The sequence below is a fragment of the Trachurus trachurus genome (assembly GCF_905171665.1).
Source record: "Trachurus trachurus genome assembly, chromosome: 5".
Taxonomy (NCBI): Eukaryota; Metazoa; Chordata; class Actinopteri; order Carangiformes; family Carangidae; genus Trachurus; species Trachurus trachurus.
The window spans coordinates 18,066,690-18,088,838 of NC_139896.1; the positions used below are offsets into that span (position 1 = coordinate 18,066,690).

At 41.2% G+C, this 22,149-nt stretch overlaps 1 protein-coding gene across 1 annotated transcript in view; it reads left to right on the forward strand.

Annotated features, from left to right (window-relative positions):
- The window catches only part of LOC310985656 (receptor-type tyrosine-protein phosphatase gamma-like), a gene marked incomplete at its 5' end in the record, with an annotated part of 340,997 nt that overhangs the window by 273,433 nt on the left and 45,415 nt on the right, over positions 1–22,149 (forward strand). Inside the window, one exon of the mRNA XM_083971275.1 lies at positions 16,717–16,906. Coding sequence (XP_083827401.1) covers positions 16,717–16,906 — 190 coding nt within the window. The remainder of the gene's footprint in view (positions 1–16,716; positions 16,907–22,149) is intronic.

The window sequence follows — 22,149 nt, forward strand, 5'->3', positions numbered from 1 at the left end:
GTTAGCTATAGTGAGCTATGTTGAGTCTAAAGCCAGGTTTTCAAGGTGGCTCAAGATGTTGGACAAGTGTGAACTTGCGTGCAGCTCTTTAAATGACTCTTCAGCTTGTTTCAGTCTTATGGTGTAAACAGATGTGAGAGGTGTTTCTGTGATGACTTGGCTTCAGTGGCAGGATGACAGAACTCGACTGCTCTCTGACTTCATGTTTGAATCGGTGTGGAAAAAACTGTCCATCACTGCACCCACTCAGTGTTGTGTTAAACTTGAACGTCCTCATCTCTGTACACATCCGGAACATCTGTGCATGCTACGAGTGTCAGATTGTTCATTTATTTGACATTTTCTAAATATGCTGTGAGGTGGTATAGAGATGAAGACTTACACAACAAAACAAAAGCATGTTTACTAATGAAAACCAACGCAAACACAGAGGCATGTTTGCGTCCATTCACACCACAAAGTGACACAGCGGAATCTCAGCATCCTGCTAGGTCAGAGAATTAGAGACAGTAGCTAGTTACATCTGCAGCAAAGTGCTTCTTGAGTTAGATAATATAAAACTGGATAAAATAACATCATCCAATTTAATCCTTAATATCCCTCTTACTGCTCAGCCCTACAGCTGGGTGTCGAACCAAGCCAACATAATGTGATAGAGGATCGAAAACTGCTTTGTCATACAATATCAAATTTTGATACCACAGGAGGAAATAAGTAATGTCATCAGCAGTCTTGTATAAAGTACTTGAAAGCGATACTTGAGTAAAAGTACAAGTATCTTATGAGAGAATGACTTTGTGAAGTGGAAGCGGAAAGTTTTTATGTGAAAATTTTTACCAGGTTCAGAAACAACTTATTTGTACTTCATTACATTACAACACTCCCCATCAGTATCAATGAATCAATCAGCATACAACATGTTTGGATGCTTTTGATCAGTTGTTTATTTACACCAATATCATTAAGTGAGTGAAGGCAGTGGCACTAAACCAAAAATGTGTTGTTGATGTGGAGTCAGTCGTTTTCTTACAGTACTGTATGTTCATTGCTGTAAATAGAAGAGCAGCTTCAGTGTGTTTTAGTGTCTGTGAAAAAGTCTTTTTAGTCTCATATTCCTTCCCCCAGTCCAAAGAACAGTTGGCAGACTCGTCTCCTAATGAGACCAAATGAGTTTGCTTAAGAGCAGCAGTGGAGCAAGCCAAATGTGGATGAAGTATTGGCTTCTCCGCCCTGAAGTGAGAGGAGCAGGTCAATGCAAAGGCGGTGAGAAGACTTTACAAAGACTGATGAGGTGGAGTGTGGATGATGAAGAGGGGAGCAGAAACTGGGAGACAGAGTCAAACAGAGTAATGTTCTTTAACCAACTCTTCTACAACCAGAACATACTGTAATAAACTTTGCATCAATAACTGAATATATTTAGTCTGAACAAGAGTCAGAAACCCAAAGAGTTTGAGTTTCCAGCTGATAAGAAGAGGAGACGTTGTAAATCCTCATCTGAGACGACAGAACCAGTTCATGTTTAGTATTTTTAAGATGATTAAGCTGTCGTCCAAATGATTCATTTGCTGTCCTGGTTTTGGTGTCACAGTCGATTAGACCAAGCTGCTCTGTGAAAGTATCAAAGCTTTAGTCCACAGAGAAATGCACACAGCTTTTATTCAGAAACTGAGCCATAAAAACAACTGTCGGGACATCTGTGACTTAGTGATGTCACTTCTCTCAGCCACGCCCCCAAACCCCATACACCTGGATCGACCATCCAACTCTGCAGGATTTGGTTACTTTGAGCATGCTGAACACAATACAACAAAAGATGAAGTTTTTCAGATTTTGATTAGCTCATTGACCTATTGTTACTAGCTCCAGAGAAAAGCCCGAGAGAGGAGATGTCAAACTACACTGAGATGGTTTTGAGTCCTTTAAGCCACAAAAAATGTATCTTCTTATGAATCAACACTTCAAATAAATAGGAACAATATGAAAATAAAAAAATATGCCGCTTTAAGAATGTAATTAACTTAACCGCAATATTGTATTTAATCCTAACAAGTAGTTTGTTGCTTAATGCAGCCAAGGTCATGTTGTTGGTCTGAGCAACTAAATCTCATCCATCTCATCGTATGCATATGAGATGTACTGTAGGAAGATGGCGACATCATTACATTCCAAATGCTTGATTTGATTTGTTTGATTGTTTCTTAACTCTGATAAAACAGTAAAGAAAGAGCCCAACACCAGACCTGTGTGAATCATCCATATTTCTATAACCAGGCAGCCCAGCACAGTTTTTTGTTTTGTTTTGGTTAGTTCCCAACGCACCTTCAACACAAACAGCAATATAAATTACCTCAAAACCTTTTGTGTAGGAACATGCAAGAATTTTTCCCCAATTCACGTGTGCCATAACACTCGAGCTGTCATGAAGTGTGTTGTCTTCACTTGTTCGGTATGATCCTATCTGGCTGCTTAGACTCAGTCGTCTTTGTACGTCAGTGGAAGTAGCTGTTACTGTGTGTGTGTGTGTGTGTTGAGTGTCTAGACCTCAGGTTTTAATAATCTTCAAGTCCCAGCAGACACATTTGCAGACATCAGCTTGGTGCCTGTACAAGTACCATTAACATCAACCCTCGACTGCACTGTTACTTTAGCAAAACAAAGGTAAATTGTGCTGCTCCTCATTCCTCCCACTTTAGTCAACGTGAGACACATCTCCAGGATAATCAAAGAAAACAGAATACAGCTAAACTCAGTCTGGAGTTCCAGAGCAAAGAGTCTGAATTCATATGTAAATTAAGTAGTCTTGATTTGCTGTAGTGTTTTTCAGCAACAAAAGAAGATTGTGTGAAATAGGGCCTCAATTTTGAAAATTGGTGCCAATGATAATACCAGTGATGGCGAGATAGAGCCAGTTCTTTCAGTCATGCCCCCCTGTGCCTATTGGAACCATAGCACAAATTTGACAATAACACATCTCAGACTTCCTGAATGCTTCAAAAGCAGATTATTCATTTTCCCGCAGATGTCTGACTAAAATAGATTTGATTCATGGAAGAAAGTTTTATTGCATCTTAGGCACAGATAAACTTTGAAACTGTTGAATCACGTAAAGCATCTTTCACTAACTAGGTTCATTTGAGTTCTTGAATGGGCCCACCTGGGCCTTGTTTTTTTTTTTTTTTTGTCCAATTTTTACCTTCTACCCTTTCCTTTTTTAGATAATTTGAAAAAAAAAATTCTGTCATTCTGGGTCTGTGCTGTCATTCTGTAAATTGAGATTAATGAGGAAAAAATTTATTTTATTCTTTTATTATTATTTAACGTAACAAATGGTGAAAAATTGAGGGGGGGTCTGAATCCTTACTGTATGCACTGTATCCCCTATTATACTGTACAGAAATCTTTCATGATGACAAATATTCTGCTGAGATTGCGCTGGTTCTGAATATATGCAGCACTTGCTGACAATCGTAAAGATTATAACTTAATAAGGAAAAACACTAAATTGGGAAAAAAAGGAAAAAACTGTGATTCTGGGCCTCAGAGAGGAAGAACCTGTATTGAGACCTACTGTAACTGTTATTGTTGCGACACATAAGCTGTGAATGTTTACCGAGTGAGCCAAAGAAAAGAGGAAAGACAGACATGGAGAGAGCGTCCCCTGAACGACACCTCAGCACTTGAAGCAGCTATAACTGATACTTAAGAAAGTCAAGTGATAATGTGAAAATTGTGTGCAAGTTTGGAGGAAGTCATAATGATTAACATACACAGACTTATCACATGAATTCGCAAATCGCAATGTTTTGTAACAGGTTCAGCTCAGCTCATTATTTATCAGTCTGGTGTTGATTTGATTTACTCTCATTTTCAGAGAAATACTGTAGCTCCCCAAAAACTAACTGTACACTGCACATGAACATACTGGAGTATTTATCAGATGATAAGCCCAATCAGAGGGATTGCTGTATTTAGGTTTTTTTTAATGAATAAACACAATTTTGCGTATTACTGTGTGAATTAATAAGTACCTGTGTTGCTGTTAGGGCAGAGGATGTTGTTATGATGCCATGTGAAGCCCTTTGAGACAAACTGTTTGTAAAAACGGGCTATACAAAAAAAATTGCCTTGCCTTGCCTTGTTAGTCTGCTTAAAGGGTGAAGATATCTCAGTTTTGTGCAGCTTATTTATGCTGCCTTCTTTAATGTTTAAATAGAGAAAGGTACTGCTTCTCTATTTTCATTCATTCTGTTAACACTTTATAAAGGCTTCAATCATGCTTATTTGATGGCGTGGCCTCTTCGAATGATAGTTGGATGAGCATTTGCTTGCAACAAACTGTCATGTGCGGTAGTTTCAGCTCCACACACCACCCACCAACTATTTTTGCCTAAGGAGTTAGGGGTGGAGTCAAATGTTGCCAAGATGGCAACAGTGGAGCAGCTTACTCTGAGCCTAAATGGTCTTCATGTTAATTCAAAGAGGCTCCACTGAATGAAGATACACATTTATCTGTGATATTGAGGCCACCACTTGATCCAATTTTAGAGTTGTTTTAATCCACTTTTTACAATATAGCAAAAACAAGAATTCAAAGTCAACACAGCAGATGAGACAAAGACATTCTCAACAAAGAAGTGAGCAACAGGGGCTTCATTCATCCTTCCTGTTCTCTGGCTGTGGATTTCTGACCATCAGTCAGTCTGTCTCTACATGTTTAAAGCTCTTTTGAAGCTCCTGTTTTTTGGGGGGAGTTATTTTTGCTGTGCTACACTCCTGAGAAAACATAATGGAGAAAGATAAAAGGAGGTTGGAGAGAGAATTAACACTGATGGTGACTCTGGTTATTGTTTTTCTCTGTCTTTTTGTGTTTTATTTCTCTCTCCTCTGTCTGCGAGCCTTTTGTTTTGGATGATAGTTGAAGTAGGTCAGCGGTAGAGACAGCCGTTGCTCTGGGCCTGCTTTTAAAGTGGATCGATGCTCAAGCTCTTACACAACAACTCACCCAAAATGCCTTCCTTTCAAACAGACATGTAGACTCTGTCATGGCCGTATTTGTCCACCTGACGTGTGTGAGAGTGTGGGACAAAGGGAAAATAAACCTACGATGGCTTATGCTGTGCTGGTCTCACATCACAGTCACCCTAAATATGAGCTGCCAAGTGTGAAGTTGTGGTGAGATCTGCCTCCTAGAAGCTATTCCAAGTTGGACATGTGGGAATTTTTTATGATTTCCCACCTGCCATGTGCCAGCCTTTACAGAAAGCAGCTAAGATTCTGCCATATGGGTTCCCTTTTCTCCTGGAGATCTTTCAGAAGATTTAATTAGTATTGTTAGATTGTCAAATAACTTCTCAGTAGGCAATGATTTAGTGATGTGCATATTTATATAACTCAGATATAAAAATTAACTCTGAGCAAACTTTGGTAGTAAAAAAAAGTCTTTTAGCTGAAGATACTTTTAAAGTGTTGGTTCAACAATATTTTTATGTCGTTAGCATGGCTAGTGTTGTTTTTATCTTTGTGTGTGTGTGTGTGTGTGTGTGTGCATGCCTGCTTGTGTGTGTGTGTGTGTGTTACAAAACCATTTTAACAAAAAATAAAAATACAGACAATTTGGTGGAAGTTTTAGTTTGTAATTTTGTCATGGAATAATAAGACATTGATCTTTGTACTATGCAGACAATTTGGTGGATCCATGAAAGTATTTAGTTCAACTGTGCAGGAGTGACTTTTTATAAAACTCAGCCGTTTACCTTTTATTAAGACTTAAACCTATGTATAGTTGAGGGTGTGGCTTCTTGCACCAACTCAGGCACTTTGCAGAAGCCTTGTCCATCATGAGTTACGGTCTATAGTCACAACTTGCAATGTAACTAATGTAAACTAACTGATTTTTACAAGTGTGCAGATGAGATCAAAATGTTGATGCTCAGGCCAAAGAGGATCTGTAGATATACAGTATAGTACACAGGTTTAGTTAACCAATACAACTTTACCTAGTTGACCTAGGTTGCCTAGTTTACAATGCTGTATTGTTAAGCTAATCAGAGTGTGAGTGAGATTTTGGGAGTTCAGTATATTTTCAGTTCAACCAGGAAAACGTTTGTGATTATTAAGAATTGGCTCTGGGGCATTGTGGGTCCACATTGTAAGCAGCCTTTATGCAGCAAAATCCTCTTTTATTTTCTATTGCCAGTCTCCTTCTCTTCTTGTAACATATTTAAAATGAACAAAATTGCCCATTAGACCAGGCAGTGTGGTTTAAGCATTCAGTTCCTCAGTTCATGTTTTTACTCAGTCAAGCACTGTTTTCAATTTCACACAGTTAAGTAGCTCTCTCTAGTCCTGGAGGTCATGAGGGATCATTTCTTTACTACTGCAGCTTTGACTGTTTATGAGGATCAGCATAAAAATGATGCAAAACTGAGGGAACATTTTGAATATACGCAAAGCTTCAGGCCTGCAGTAGGAACTTAAGACATAGTTAACATGTTTTGTGGGTTGTGTCTCTTGACATGTAGCCTGTTGACTGTTGTTGTAATACGGTGTTTATCCCATTCAACTATGTCTAATGTTCCATCTCAAACTTTCTCAGACCAATGACCACCTAACATCTCCAAACTTACATGGCATACAGTACATTACAGGGAATACAGGGTAGATGGATGTTAATGCCTTTATTGGATAAGACCTGACAGAATCCAACTGTCTTTGTAAGTTAAAAGGCTGATAAGTGGTTATATGTAACACAATCAGATAGGCTATCTGTTAGCTTCATCCATATTTCCTGACAGATGTCACAGTGGCCATTTCTGATTAATCATAAAAAGCTGCAACCTGGCATAGCTACATTTGTTGGCAGTGCCACTAAACAGACAGAGAACAGACAATCTGATGCACACTAAATTTAAAATATGGTTTGACAAATTTACTCATGCAACAGAAATGTTGCTTGTGCACTCGGAGAAAGGCTGATCTAACCTGACCAAACACAGTGGCACAGTTTACTTCAAGTTTCTCACTGCCAAAGCTGACTGAGTGGAGGTCTGACACAGCTAATCACAAAGTAAGAAGCCAATCCATCATTTAGTTCAGTTTACTGAACGTAAGTTGGTCACAGCTAAACATCCTGTAGCAAAACACACACTAGGACTGTTTCCTCAGTATAATTATGTAGGCAAAACATTAAAACCATGGTTACAATAATGATAACATTTAAGAATAAAACATAATAAATTCTCCCCTCGATCCTACAGTGATTGTGATCAGTCCTCCCCACACCACTAATGTATAAAAAATCTTTCTGTCTGTCCCAAGCCACTGTGATGATACCATATGTAACTGAGAGGATTTGAACAATCACTCATTTTTTCATTTCAAAGCTGTGCACTTAGAACAAGCCTTATTTACTGCATCCAACAGTAAAAAAATAAATAAATAAAAAAAAAAGCCAAAACAACAACACTGCTTTAGCTCGAGGCGGTGGTAACTCAGCATGGAGAAAAACATTGTGGATTTGGTCCCTGTTTCACTGATAGAGGATTGTTGTTCCCCATAGCAACTGATACAAGCCGCCTATAATCTGCCTATAGTGCCAGAGGAATTTCGCTGTGCTGTGCCCGAGGCTTTGTGCTCTGATGGTATAGTGATTTCAGCTTGGATGTCCAGCATTTGGAGGCTGGACTTATGTGGTACAGTATGAGGCTGTAGTACTGTTTAGGAATGGCTGACAGCGCTCAGCTTTTTGCACTATTGCACTTTGCCTTATCAGTACAAAGCAGCTTTAACTCTTACTCAAACTTTGTAGTGTCTAATGACCTAATGACCCTTAATAATAATTAGAATTCCAGAGTTGTTTTCTTACGACTCTCCTCTAGGAAGTTGTTTTCATGATTTGTCAATACTAATTGACAACAGGAACAAGAGGGTCTGTCTGCAGACTGCAGGACAGGGGTGTTGTTGACATGAGATAGCTAACCAGCTAGCCCCAGCCAAGCGCTTCAGTGAAAGAAAAAAAAGGGGTAGAGACAGAAATGTAATTAGGTTTCTTTCATTTGTTGAGTAGGAGCGTAGTTTGATGCTGAACAAAAGCAATACCAAATAGTTAAAAGTAAGGATTTTATGGTCAGTGGTCAGCATTATGATAGGTGTTTGTTTAATGTGATAAATCATCAATTTTCTACTGATTATCAGGGTCCACTTACTGTACAGGGGGCAGCAGTCTCAGCAGTCTTCCCCTCCTCCTCCAGCTCTGGTTGCGAGATTCAGGGGCGTCTCTAGGATTTTGACACATCCGGGGCTTAGCCCGGAAGAGTGACACATGCAATATATGCGCGCGCGCGCGCCCGAAATTTTTAGGCATAGAGACATTCTCCATCATTGGTGAAAAAGGTGAAAACGATGCAATCCACAGATCATCAAATGAATGACCCATTTTGAATTTAGTTCTATGTACTGACATTAGCTAGCTACTTAACAACACATTGTGTTTCCATTTAACACATTAGCAGCTACAGTAAAAGAGGCAGGCTGTGCGGGATCCCTGTCTGCTAACTAGCTGCTATCATGCATGAAAAAGAAAATAAACAAGATGGTTCGATGTTATAGCACATTAACTTCAGCAACTTTCCCCTCTAGAAGAAGCCCAAACTTAGTTATTTCTAGGTACACAATTCTCACACCCTACAATTGCATTTACAGATGCCAATAATTACAGATTGCTTTTTTTCTCATGTAATATCAACCAGAGCAATATCAACTAGCTGCTAGCTAGCTAACGTTAGCTACTACCCTCTTGTAGTTCCAGCTGCAACACTCTTTTCGAAATTATACATTTTTACATAATTTCTATTCCCATTACCTTTTTGATTGCTGACCACCTTTGGGGGAAAACATGGAAATCTTTTTTGTGGCATCTTGATACACTTTAGCTGCTACTAGCTACCAAAAGACAGCTGCAGCTTGCTGTTGTCAAACCTGCCTGCTGTCAGGTATTTGTTGTCAAGTTAAATGCGCCGCTGTTTTGGGTGAATGACGTCAAGTGCGACCTGGAGGTGTTAACCACTTGTGTGCCAAAGCCAAAGTAGTGGCTTTTTAAAAATATAATTAATTGTTACTCAAACCTGTCCAAAAACACTGTTTTATCGAAGCATCAACATAAGATAACCGTAGTTTGAGGATGTGATCTTAAAAAAAAAAAAAAAAAAAAAAATTAAATTAATATTCGGGGCTAATTAAAAAACATCCGGGGCTTTAGCCCCGAATGTTTTAGCCTACGGACGCCACTGGCGAGATTACAAAGTGTTCCCAAATCATCTGACAGACATGTGTCCAGTGTGTGCCCCGAGGCCACCTCATTGATTGGCCCTTTTTACATAGCACATACCTGCAGATCTTTCATAAACACGTAAAAAGGCAGTTGACTCTTATCACATTGCTAGTGGATGAAAGTGCCTCTCTGTTCAGATGAAGAGCTGCTAGCTGCTGTGCAGACTAGTAAAGTCGATCAATATCTCTCTCACCTGATGGTTCGTGCTCCAGTCGGTGGCAGAGACTTCATGTGAGATATTTTGGTCAGTAAACGTGCGGCTTCAAAACATATTCTGCAGGCCTGCATCATCATAGCAGCAAATTAGCTATCTTTGTAAGTGTTGCTGCAGAGTGTTACTGTACCTTGTTTTCACACTTGACTGGGAGTGGGTGATGTAATATGAGGTGGTCCTAACTTGTAAAGGTTGTATCTCTGTGTGGACAGAATCAGGTAATAAGATCCTTAGGAACAGTAATGATTTGCATTGTGGCCACAACTAGAATATCAGGCCATCGATTTCCACTATACTTTTTTTCGTGCACAGTGATATAATAACCAGTGGATATGATTTTATGTGCAGTACAAACAGTGGCATTAGTCATAGTCTGAACCATTAGGTGAGCAACCTTTAGTAGAAGATGCCATCTTGGAACTCCATATCCAGTTTATCTTAAAACAACCATACTTCAGCTGCACAGGGATTTAGGCCCTGGAACCAGAAATGTTCTGAACAGATTCCAGCTCCAGTTAAAAGAAACAACAAACCCCAGCCCCCTGCCCATTTCTTGAGTTTTACAAAGACATGATGAGAAATGTATCCTGGGATCTAAAGGGAAATATGCTTTAAACTAAAAAGATAAATCAGCAGTTCACAACAAAGCACTGAAAAACCAACACAAACGAGTAACCCAAAGAGCTGAGCCTGGGTCTGTGTTTATTCTCTCATCACACACCGTTACTTCCATCTCAGTTTCTGTCCAGCCTAAACCCTGAGGGTTTAGTACGGCTTCGTAAACAGAGGAATCAATTTTTTCTCTTCTTTTTTTTATTTATTAATCCTTTGCTTTGACGCTCACATTTGACTTTCATCATCTGAAAAAGTCACCTCTAAAGCTGGTCACCAAAGCCGGCAGACTGATGTTTTATGGGCCTTTTACATTTGTTTTGCAGCAGCTTAGGGGCTGGGGATTTGAGTTTGCTGCAATCACATTCAGCTCAGGAAAACAACTGACTTCCTCATCAGCTGTTATTTATCCCTTGTATAAGGTGAGACCTAAGAATGTGGATGTTTATTGAGTTTATCACACGCATCATACACTAAACACCTACTGTCCACATTTGGTCTGAATTTTTATCAAACCATGTTAAAATCAAAATTATTTTAAAAGTGTGCACTTCCTGTCAAGTGCAACCACAAGACAAAAATGACCAGTATATACACAAGAATTATAACCCAGCTATCTGCCATCTCGCCATCTGTTCTCCTCCTAGGTGATTTTAATCTACATATTGACAGCACAGACAATAAACCGGCCACAGAATTCCTGGAACTGTTAAATTGTCTCAACTTCACCCAACATATCAACTTCCCAACACACAGCCGTGGTCACATTCTGGACTTGGTCTGCTCCACCAATCTCAACATCCAACAGTTAACCAGCCACAACCTGCATATCTCTGACCACCTGGCTATCACCATGGACATAGACATCCCCATCCCCACCACAAAACAAAACCGGACCATAACCTTCAGAAATCTTAAATCCATCTCTCCCTCTGCTCTCTCAACCTCACTCACCCATTGTCTGTCTGCCTCACCCCGCCCACCATCTGATGACCCCACTGACCTGGTTAACTACTACAACTGCACACTCTCCTCCTGCTTGGATCAGCTTGCCCCCGCCAAAACAAAAACAGTTTCTTTCACTCACTCTGCCCCCTGGTTCACCCCCACACTCCGCCAAATGAAGACCCGGAAAAGACAACTTGAAAGACTCTGCAATAAAACTGGATTATCTGTTCACCTTCTCGCCTACACCGACCACCTACAACAGTACAAAGAAGCACTCAACGCTGCCCGGACCACCCACTACTCCCACCTCATCCACTCTGGCTCCAACAACCCCAAGGCTCTGTTTTCCACCATCAACTCCCTTCTCAAACCTCACGACAACACCTCCTCATCATTCACTACTGAAAAGTGCCAATCATTCCTATCATTCTTCCAAACAAAAATCAACACCATTTACAGTAACCTCAACACCTCCAGGATCCCTCCCATCTCCCCGCCCGCCTCCCTCCCTGCCTCCCCACCCATCACTATCCAGTACCTGACCCACTTCTCTCCAGTATCACCAGCACAACTCACAACCATCATGACCGGAATAAAAACCTCCACTTGCAACCTGGACCCCATACCCTCCAAACTCATCAAGGACTGCCTCCCTGTCATCTCCCCACTCATCATTGACTTCATTAACGCCTCCCTCAGTTCTGGTTCTGTCCCCGAAACCCTCAAACTGGCTGCCATCACTCCCATCATCAAAAAACCCGGTCTGGACCCCGACAACCCAAATAACTTCCGCCCCATCTCCAATCTCCCCTTCCTGTCAAAAATCCTGGAACGTGCTGTCGCCTCACAACTCACAACCCACCTCACCTGCAATAACCTGTTTGAATCATTCCAATCTGGTTTCCGTACAAAGCACAGCACCGAGACAGCCCTCCTGAAAGTCACCAACGACCTCCTCCTCTCCTCAGACTCCGGACACCTCACCATCCTCATCCTCCTCGACCTCACAGCAGCCTTCGACACCATCAACCACTCCATCCTGCTCTCCCGTCTGGAATCCTCTCTCCACATCACTGGCACAGCACTCTCCTGGTTTCACTCCTACCTCACCAACCGACAACAGTTCATCAGCATCAACAACTGCACCTCCACCACCGCTCCTCTGTCACAAGGTGTCCCCCAGGGGTCGGTGCTTGGTCCCCTCCTCTTCATCCTCTACATCCTCCCCCTTGGCCAGATCATCCGTCAACATGGACTCCATTTTCACTGTTACGCCGACGATATCCAACTGTACATCTCCACCAAAGCCATCACCAACTCCACCCACTCCACCCTCAGCAACTGTCTCACAGAAATTAAATCTTGGATGCAAACAAACTATCTTCAACTGAACAGTGACAAATCGGACATAATCATCATTGACCCCACATCCCGCACTAAAGCCAGCCACAACTTCTCCCTCACCTTTGATAACTGCACTTTGTCTCCCTCATCCCACACCCGCAACCTAGGAATCATCTTCGACAGTAAGCTAAGGTTTGACCTCCACATCAATCACATCACCAGGACCGCCTTCTTCCACCTCAAGAACATCGCCCGTCTCCGCCCCTCACTCACCTTCTCTGCTGCAGAAACCCTCATCCATGCATTCATCACATCCAGACTGGACTATTGCAACAGCATCCTCTATGGTTCACCATCCAAACTCCTCAATAAACTACAATACATCCAGAACTCAGCCGCACGCCTGCTCACCCACACCCGCTCCAGAGATCACATCACCCCCGTCCTCCGTGACCTGCACTGGCTGCCCATCACTCACCGCATACAGTTCAAAATCATCCTCCTCACACACAAAGCACTTAATAACCTGGCCCCCCCCTACCTCACAGACCTGCTCCATCACCACACCCCCTCCCGCGACCTCCGCTCATCCGAAGGAAACATCCTGTCACTACCCACACGGACCAAGCACCGAACCTGGGGGGACAGAGCCTTCTCCATCACTGCCCCCTCCCTCTGGAACTCACTCCCCAAACCCATCCGCACCTGCACTCACCTCCCAACTTTCAAGACAATGTTAAAAACACACCTTTTTAAATCTGCTTTTAATACATAATTTCTGTGTGTGTTTTATATTGTTCTCTATGTTTTATACTGTCTCTGCTGCTTTTAATTGAATGTCTTGTGTTCTTAACTGCATTTATTGTATGTAAAGTGTCTTTGAGCTTTTGGAAAAGCGCTTATAAATAAAATTTATTATTATTATTATTAAGAAAAAATTGATGGACATGTGATAGAAATGTGATGGACAGATTGCTGTGGAAGATTCACACTCAGTTTGGACACCCTGGGACTTTCAGGATGTGCAGTCTGTGTTTGTTCTGTACAAACACCCAATTCACCAACTGCTCAGATGTTACCTGTTGCCAGCTACCAATATGTGCACCAACCATGGATATGGCGAACATTCTTAGTTGTAGCATTTTCTGCTTGGGAGTTGTGTTTAGGCCTAAATCTACTCATGTAATCAGTCTCAGCCAGTCTTAACATACCTTTAAAGCATTTATTTTTTCTTGGAAGGTGCTTTTGCTACAGAAGCGTGATCTTTTTCAGTTTGTACACCTCATGTTATATGAAAGAAGTCTTCTGGACAAGAGTTTTGAAAAAAATTAAAAACAATAAGTTCAAATCAATATGTAGCAGTGGTCAGTTTGTGTGCCAGTTGGGACTGCCCAGGTTATTTTGACAGCTGTTTTTTTTTACTTACAATAACACTGACAGTTCCACATTGAGCTATAATGTCTAGACAGAGAATCTATCCTCACCTCAAGATTGTTATTGTATTTTTAGTCATGTTGAAACTGAATGGCAGCCACAGTCTGTGTAGAGGCAGATGTCTGTCACAGCAGCAACCTTTACGCACAAAATGTCTTTCTTTTTGACAATTTTGCCTCCCCAAAAAGAAAAAAAAATCCCAGAGGTTAGGGTAAGGGTTAGCTTGATTGAAGAACCTTAATAGGAATAAGAATAATAGGAATAGTGGGCATAATATGTATGATATGAAAAACATAACAGTAAATCAGTCAAACCACTGTGCGTCAAAGATTCACATGTTAACAGTGACAAAGAAAATCCCATTAGCATAATTATCAGTTTCTTTAATCAGCCTTTGATTAAGCACTAATGGATTAGCCCAAGGTCAAACCTAAAGCGTTGAGTAAAATTATACATTTTACTTGGCTTTCAGAGCTTCTACCCTGTGCTTACAGTAAGCCTTTGGCCACAGAAATGTGACACAATGACACCAATATACTGTACAATAGAACAACTAGAGGTCAGAAACTCTGCAGGATCTCTAAGCCTTACTCATGATAATAAATCAAGGTCAGTCACTCTGTAACTCAGTCCTGATGAGAGCATGAGATAGTCACACTGCACATAGAGAGTCCCAGGCAGGATTTGCTTCCTTACTGAGACATTTACCTTTATAAATGGGAATCTGCCTCTCAGCAGCCCCTCTCCCTCGCAGCACTCCCTTGCACACAAGCTGTTTGTCTAAGTGCATTGCTTCCAAACACATTGTACAGAGTATCCATCTGCCAACACAGGCAGAAAGATGACACTTCATTCACACAGTGCAAATCCATGTCTGGTCGCCCGTCTTGCCACACAGCACGTGTTTGACAAATGGCAACATGCGGGAAGAGGCCAACTTCAACATCAAACTAAAGCAGTACAAAATGTTCACAGCTTGATAGCAAGGCAGCTAAATTCAGATTAACTTAACTTTGGGAACAGTTTTGCTGCATCAGATACTAATCCTCCACCAAAAACAAGAACTACACTTGATGGATGTCTCTGTTTGCTTTTTGGAGCCACTGCCCTGTTTCCTAAACTCAACCTAAGTGGTCACCCCTGTGCAACTGGGGTTGGTTTAGAGAACCAGATGTGAGCCTGGTTTGGCCTATGCATGGCTGCTAAATCTGGCCTGTTTTTTTTTTTGGGGGGGGGGGGTTGCAGATTTGAGCCAACTGCATCTGGGACCCAGCCTGTTCTAACAGAGGTAGGTAAGTTTGGGCCTCAGATGCAGATCTTTCAATAATTCATCATGTGTCTGGCATGAGTTTGGCTGGATTTAGGAGCCTGAGACTGCTGATGGGACAGGTCTTTTTGGCTATGGTGGAGAGAGTTGGTTCAGATACAGTTTATGCAAATAAAGTGACAACAGTACTCTATTTCAATGTGTTCATCAAAGCACTGTTTATTTCAAGGACTTGGCCAACTCCAGCTCTACATTTGTAGTGCTATTTGGAGAGTGTCTGTGTCTGCTTGATGCTGGCCACACAAAACACAGGCTGGGAGACCGATTGCAGGAGCATGAATATGCAATCGCAACTCCAAAAACTACAAGTATCCCCTGGTACAGCACTTCAGAGATGCAGGCCACAAGGACGCTCACATGCTGAAAGTTCATGTTTTTGAAGTAATCCCCAGCGACATGCCCGGGATGAGTGCTGGGTGTTACGTTGATGGATCGAAATAGTCAGGGCCACCTCTCTCTCTCAGGTCTGGATCAGGAAGTCCACTTTTCCTCTTTCCACTGATTTAATAGACGTGCTTTAAGTCTGGACATGTAGTGTTCTGAAGCAAACTTATTTCAAAATGTGAAATGAATGCAATCATATATATTTTGACTTTTATGTCTCGAGATTTCAGCCACAGGAGAGGTATCGGCTTAGGAAACTGTGATGAATTTGCATTTTAACTTTAGTTTTCCAATTTTCTCTTTAAGCTTCTTTGTTTCGTTCTGTCTTGTCATCCGCCTTTACACATTCATTTACTTTACGTCACATTTTGCTTGAGCGGACTTGATATATTTTAGAGTTTATGTTCTGCACTGACTTCCCTCCAGTTTGTCGAGACATCATAACACTTCTTTACTCCCTCTGAAAACACAAATTTATTTAGAACTTTGGCAAGAGTAGTTTGTCTGTGCTAAGTCTGAGTCAGTCATATATTTGCTCTGGCTCCATATTACGTAAACCCAGATATCCGATCTGTATCAATCCTTTAACTTGACTATACGTCAAATTTTTCCCTGAAGGAAACAAAATATTGAATGACATCATGAGGATTTAAATCGTCTCTGCTGCTGGAGTGAGTTTGTTTACAGCCTGCATCAGTTTCAGTGTCTTAACTATTCAAAATGAGATGTTTTAGTAATACTACACACACATACACACTGTTGACTCTCTATGTTCCTCATATTCTGGGATTATTTGTCATGTATTTCCAGTGTTCCCCGTCCCCCCTATGTTTTCATGTGGATCCTTTGTTGTTCTACAGCAGTGACCCAGTTTCCTCATGGGGATCATTAAAATTTCATCTTTTCTCGACTTGCATTTCAGTTAGATGTCTGTGGTGCATTCTGATATCATGTGTTATGAGGACTGTGTAAAAAGTGCCGTGGACAGATGCAAAAAAAAAAAAAAATCACAAACTCAAAGTTACAACAGGGTGTGAGCTCTGCCTGCCACTAACTCTTTCTCTTTTTACTCTTCTCCGTCTCTGTGTCTCTGCCATGCTTGCCCTCTCCTGCCGCCACCAGTTGGAGGCTTTCTACTCAATCTTCACCACGGAGCAGCAAGACCACGTTAAGTCAGTGGAGTATCTGCGCAGTAACTTCCGTCCCATTCAGAGCCTGGACAACCGCCACGTCTTCAAGTCAGCGGTCAAAGACGCCTGGCTGCCGGACCTGACTGACGTCAATGGGCCGTACGGCACAGAGGCTTCCAAAGGTAGGGCTGACTCCCTGATATGACATTTGGGTTTAAATGGGACAAAGCTGCACTGAAACTCTAATTTAATTTGTTTACAGTTGCTTTTATCAACCAAGTTTCAGTTCATATTAACTGCAACTCTTCAAATTATACACCGATGCCACAAGCCACCATATAATGAACAAGCTCCCAAGTCATGACAATTATGAAAATGTACTGCCTCTAGTCTCTTCAAGCTCCTTATTTAATTACCTGATCATGATGATAATATCTGAACACTGAATTAAAGCAACTCAAAGCTGAATCACATAAAATATTGAGTTCTAGAAAGAGGAACATTGTGCATCAGAGATTCTTTTTTTTTTCTGTACAAAAGTATTGCTATTAGCACACGTTACAGCTCTCTGCATCCATGCAGTGCTACCTCTGTTTCTCCCCGCTGATTTATACGACATCATTACAGTTACTTTTTACGCTAAACTGGTCCAATATTCTCACATTACTCCTGGATGGTGACATTTTCTTAATGTTAATAAATGAGGGATATTCACTGTTGCTCATGTGCCTAGAGGAAACTGATTGTCCTCTGTGTGTGTGACTGTGTGTGGGTGTGATTACGTGTATATGTGTGTGTGGTCCCGGCTACCTCTCTGTCATTTCACCGGCGAGCTTGGTAACTCCCCTAGCATAAGGCAGTGGGAGGAACACCAGCAGTCCTCCCGCTCCTGCCTCATTACCACTCATACAACACCACACATTGTGCAGTTTGTGTGTGCACATATGAGTGTGCACGTGTTTTCTCTGTGTACTTCCAAGTGTGCGTGTGTGGCCTAGCATCTGTGCTGTGTCAACTGTCCTAGCAGGGTTTGTTCCCTCCCTTCCTTCAGACACACCTCCATATGGTCGACTACGAGAGAGGTGCATCACCTTTGTGTACACGCGCGCGCACACATGTGCTGCATGTGTGTGTGTGAGGTTGTCCTGGCACAGCATGCTGCGTGCTCCTGCTGTACGTCCTTGAGCGCAGCAGTGGGACAGGTTTGCTGTGAGTAGATCTATAGGGCTGGCAGCGGAAATGCAGAAGAAGAGGAGGAGGAGGAGGAGGAGGAAGGACAGCAGGGGAAAAAAGGCAAAGAGGAGAAAACACAACAGACAGACACACAGACCACATGCCTCCTACACACCCTCTTCAGCATGCTGCCATAGCTACAGCCAAGTGGGTTAAGGATGGAAATCAGTGCATGCATGTGATTGTTAAACTGGCCTATAACCCCTCTCGAGTCCAACACCGAGCAGCATCCAGACATACAACACAGCTTTGGACTGAAAGCTGAACAGCTCCTACACAGCAGAAGCTGAGTTAGACAAATCATTTTCACCCCAGCCTCCTCTCCCTGTGCTAATTTATTCCATTTAACTGTGGCTCAGCCTGAACACCTTCCTCCTGCTGCTCATCGTTTCCCATCAGCCATGATAGTTAATTTACTTTTGGGTCATTGAGTGACTGGCAGCCTCACATTTACTGAGCTGGAATTACTGATAGAAAACAGCGTATAAACCCATACAGCATAAAGGTAAATGTCTGGGTGGACTGTGATAATAAAGCAGGTCTAGTTTCTATATTAATACCATGAAAGAATTATTAGTAGCATAGTCTAATTGAGTGAACTAACTAAGAGTGTTGAAACCACATAACACAATGATACAGAGTTGTACTTAATGTTTGGACTCAGGAGGAATAGCTATGCTAATGTGCTGGTGCTAATGGAGATCCAATAAATGAAATGAAATGGAGATAACAGTGTTAAAGGCTCCATAGTGTAAAGATAGATGTGATGTTTAATTATACAGAGGTCAAGGTTCTATATCAGTAATGCAAAAGTATCAACTTCTGTAACTTTGTGATGTCACAATGTTATCAGCCTCTGCCCATCTGGATCTACCATCCACCCTTTCTATTGGTCTCCCCACCGGACCGAGATTAATCTGATTTTGATCTTTCAGGCAAACAAAGATCTTTTCTGATTGTTAAGCCATTCAAAATGGATTCTAATAATTCAGCCAAATTCAAGGGAAAAAGGGAAAAAGAAGCCACGATGAAGACCAACAGGAAACACAACAGCTGACAAGAGGAAGCAAAGGCCTTTCATCCAGGTTGTCATCGTGTTTGACTTTTGCTCACAGAGTCTCTGAGTGAAAATGTTTGTGAAAGTAAAAACATGATTTTTTTATATATATATATATATATATATATATTTTTTTTTTCAATTACATAATTGATGTTCAATAACTCACAATGGAACTGGAAATAAGAAAGGAGGCAGCACAAGTTATGGTGACCGTACACAAAACCTCGAGTCACATCATTAATAATGAAAGCTGAACTTCAGGATACACTGGCGTTGCATTTCGACAGTTTACCCCGTCAAGTGGTCAGTGAATGATACATGTTCTCAGCATGAGCACAAAGTTACATAACCCATTCTAAGCCTGTGCTCTCATACAGTTAATATGCTCATAGATCCTGATGTTTACTGTCATCTTCTGTTTAAAGTGGGCCACTTATATTACTGTATGTTCCAACCACATGCATGGAGATGTATTGTAGCTTATTGGCCTCCACACTGCATGTCATAGAGTCTCAACATATTTACCGTGATTAAAGGCAGAAGATGCTCCTCCCTCTTCCCTCTCCCTCCACCTCATTAACAATGGCACATGGTTTCATCTTCAGTTGTAAACGAATGCATGGACACTTTATCAAAGGAATATTTAATCACCCTTTTTCTAATACCACATGAAGCTGGAGCCAGCAACCTGTTAGCTGAGATTAGCAGTGACCCCTGGAAACAGAGAGGATGTCTATTAACATCAATGTAAACAACAAACATTTAACCACCTCTGAAGCATGTCAATTAATATGTTAAGTACCCTACTGGGCATGACATAGATGGCCATTTGAGAGTGCTTCATGCCTTGAAACATAAATCAAAACCAGACAGGTTCAGCCCTCTGATACAGCCCGGAGTGCAGAAGCGTCTTCTGAAGTAATGTAGGTGTGCATTTGTCACCATGGTTACCATAATAGGCTGCCATGATTTGCAACAGGAATGACTTGTTGGTACTTCCATAACATAAGGCAATCTTTGTCGCCATGGTTACAAGTCAACATCGTCAAACTGTCAACATAAAAGAAACAAAGCACCGGTGTCAAGACACTGACGGTAGAACAGCTCGATCTTCAAAACTGTTCTTCAGAAAGCTGTGGGTGTTCAGGTCTGTTTACAGTAATTCCCAAGGTTTATGCCTTGTCAATGTGGAATGCACTGTTCACTGTACAGTTATGTCACATATAGACTTTTATAAAGACTCAATATCTGTGACTTTCCATCACATTATCTTACTTACGGATAAGTGCGTATGTAGTTTTGATGTCAAGTATTTGAACAGAGCTCATTTGCATTAGTTGAAATTGCCCTCTACTAAAACAAGAAGTGACACTAGCTTGCAATCTGAATGCACTTGTTCTCCACCTCTCTGTGCACTTCTTTGTGTCTATTTTGTTCTCGTACAAGGTCAAGATGTCCAAGAGCTGAACAAGGTGCCTACATAACATCTAGAGGTGCACTAATAACGGTTTTACAAAAAGATACAAGTACTGCATCAAGTAGTTTGAGCAAAGCAAGTGTCACTCTAAGTGCTACTCAATTTACGGCCCTTCATGGCATGGAGTGGTTGCCTGTTATAAAACAGTGACACTCAGAGGAACTGTGCGGCAGAGAGCTGTGCAGCGAATAAAAATAGCAGCATTTAATGTTTCACATGAAAAGATTTTAAAAAGTGGCCACATAAAAGTGGCAGTTCATGCGAGAAAATTGAGTGATGGTCATGCCATTAATGCAGTGTAAATGTTCAATGTGTGCAGATATCACTGATGACTGGAGACTCTCTGGACCTTGTTCATTGTTTAGAAGAGGTTCTATTGTTGTTACGTGGAGACACAACAAGACTGTTGCAACCAATGTGAAGCACTTCCTGTCCATCATCTCCACTCTTGTGCTTCATGTTAACAGAGCTGGGAGTTGAGACCTGTCCTCCACCCAGCACAAAGTGCAGCGCTAGTGCCTTGGCTAGTTTCATTTATTTATCTGTCCTGTTGCTTAAAGGTGCAGTGTGTAAGATTATGCTACTTTACTAACTTTTCCCCTCTCGACCCCTGTCCAGTTAATAATATTGTTGTTTTCTTTATGTCCATAATAGTCTATTCTGTTATGTGCATTTATTGTTGATTTTATTGAAATTGTTGATAGCACTGGACAAAATAATACCCACAGTTGCAGTAGCTCTGTTGTATGTGTGTGATCAAAAATGAGCTAGGCTATAATATGATAAAATACATTCAGCATAAATATTGACATGAATATGCTAAGTTATAAACAATGTGAACACTAGTAACAGTTTGAAGATTATGAAATGTTAGTGCAAGCAAATTAAGAGTAAACAGAGGCATGATGGGAGTTCAGTGTACACACTACTGTATATAACCAATAAACAATAGAGAGTAGTATAAATATGGATCTACTGAATAATACATAACCAATATAGGCAGTCGTATAACTGTCATTTAAATATTAATGAACATGAATTAGCAGTATGATCATGTCTACGATGTGTGTCTGATATAATCACATAGTACTAGTGGTGCAGAGTGGAGCAGGGTGAGAACTGAGAGGAAGAGACAGAACCTGAACCTGCTGGTTCTGGATCAAAAGTTCCAGTTTCAAACGGTCTCTTTGTCTCATGTGTAAAAAAAATAATTAAATAGTGTTACTCACTTGGACTCTCCTCGCTACGTCTGTCCGCTCTGTGCTGTTGGATATACAGGCAGAAGCAGTGTCTTTACTAATGTCAGAATTGTCCTGCCTGATCTCCTACCAGCAAAATACTTTCCATATGGAGAAGCGACCAATGTCAATCACTGGGTTTACCAGATCCATCAGTAATGAAGCAAACCTAAAGTTACTGACCTGACCATTTGGACAACACCATACAGGAAGACATAAAACTAAACTGCTTAAGTTGCCCAGAGCTTCTCCAGTGGTTGAAACCTGCACCAAGAGTTACTTGTTTTTTGCTTCCGGTCTTTATCATTGAACATGGCTTTTTCTTGAGTCCTTTGGGATGGAGATACAGATATTTTCTAAGAGCTTCATCCATCTCTGTGATTCTGTGATTCTAAACAGCTCAAGTGTAATTACAAA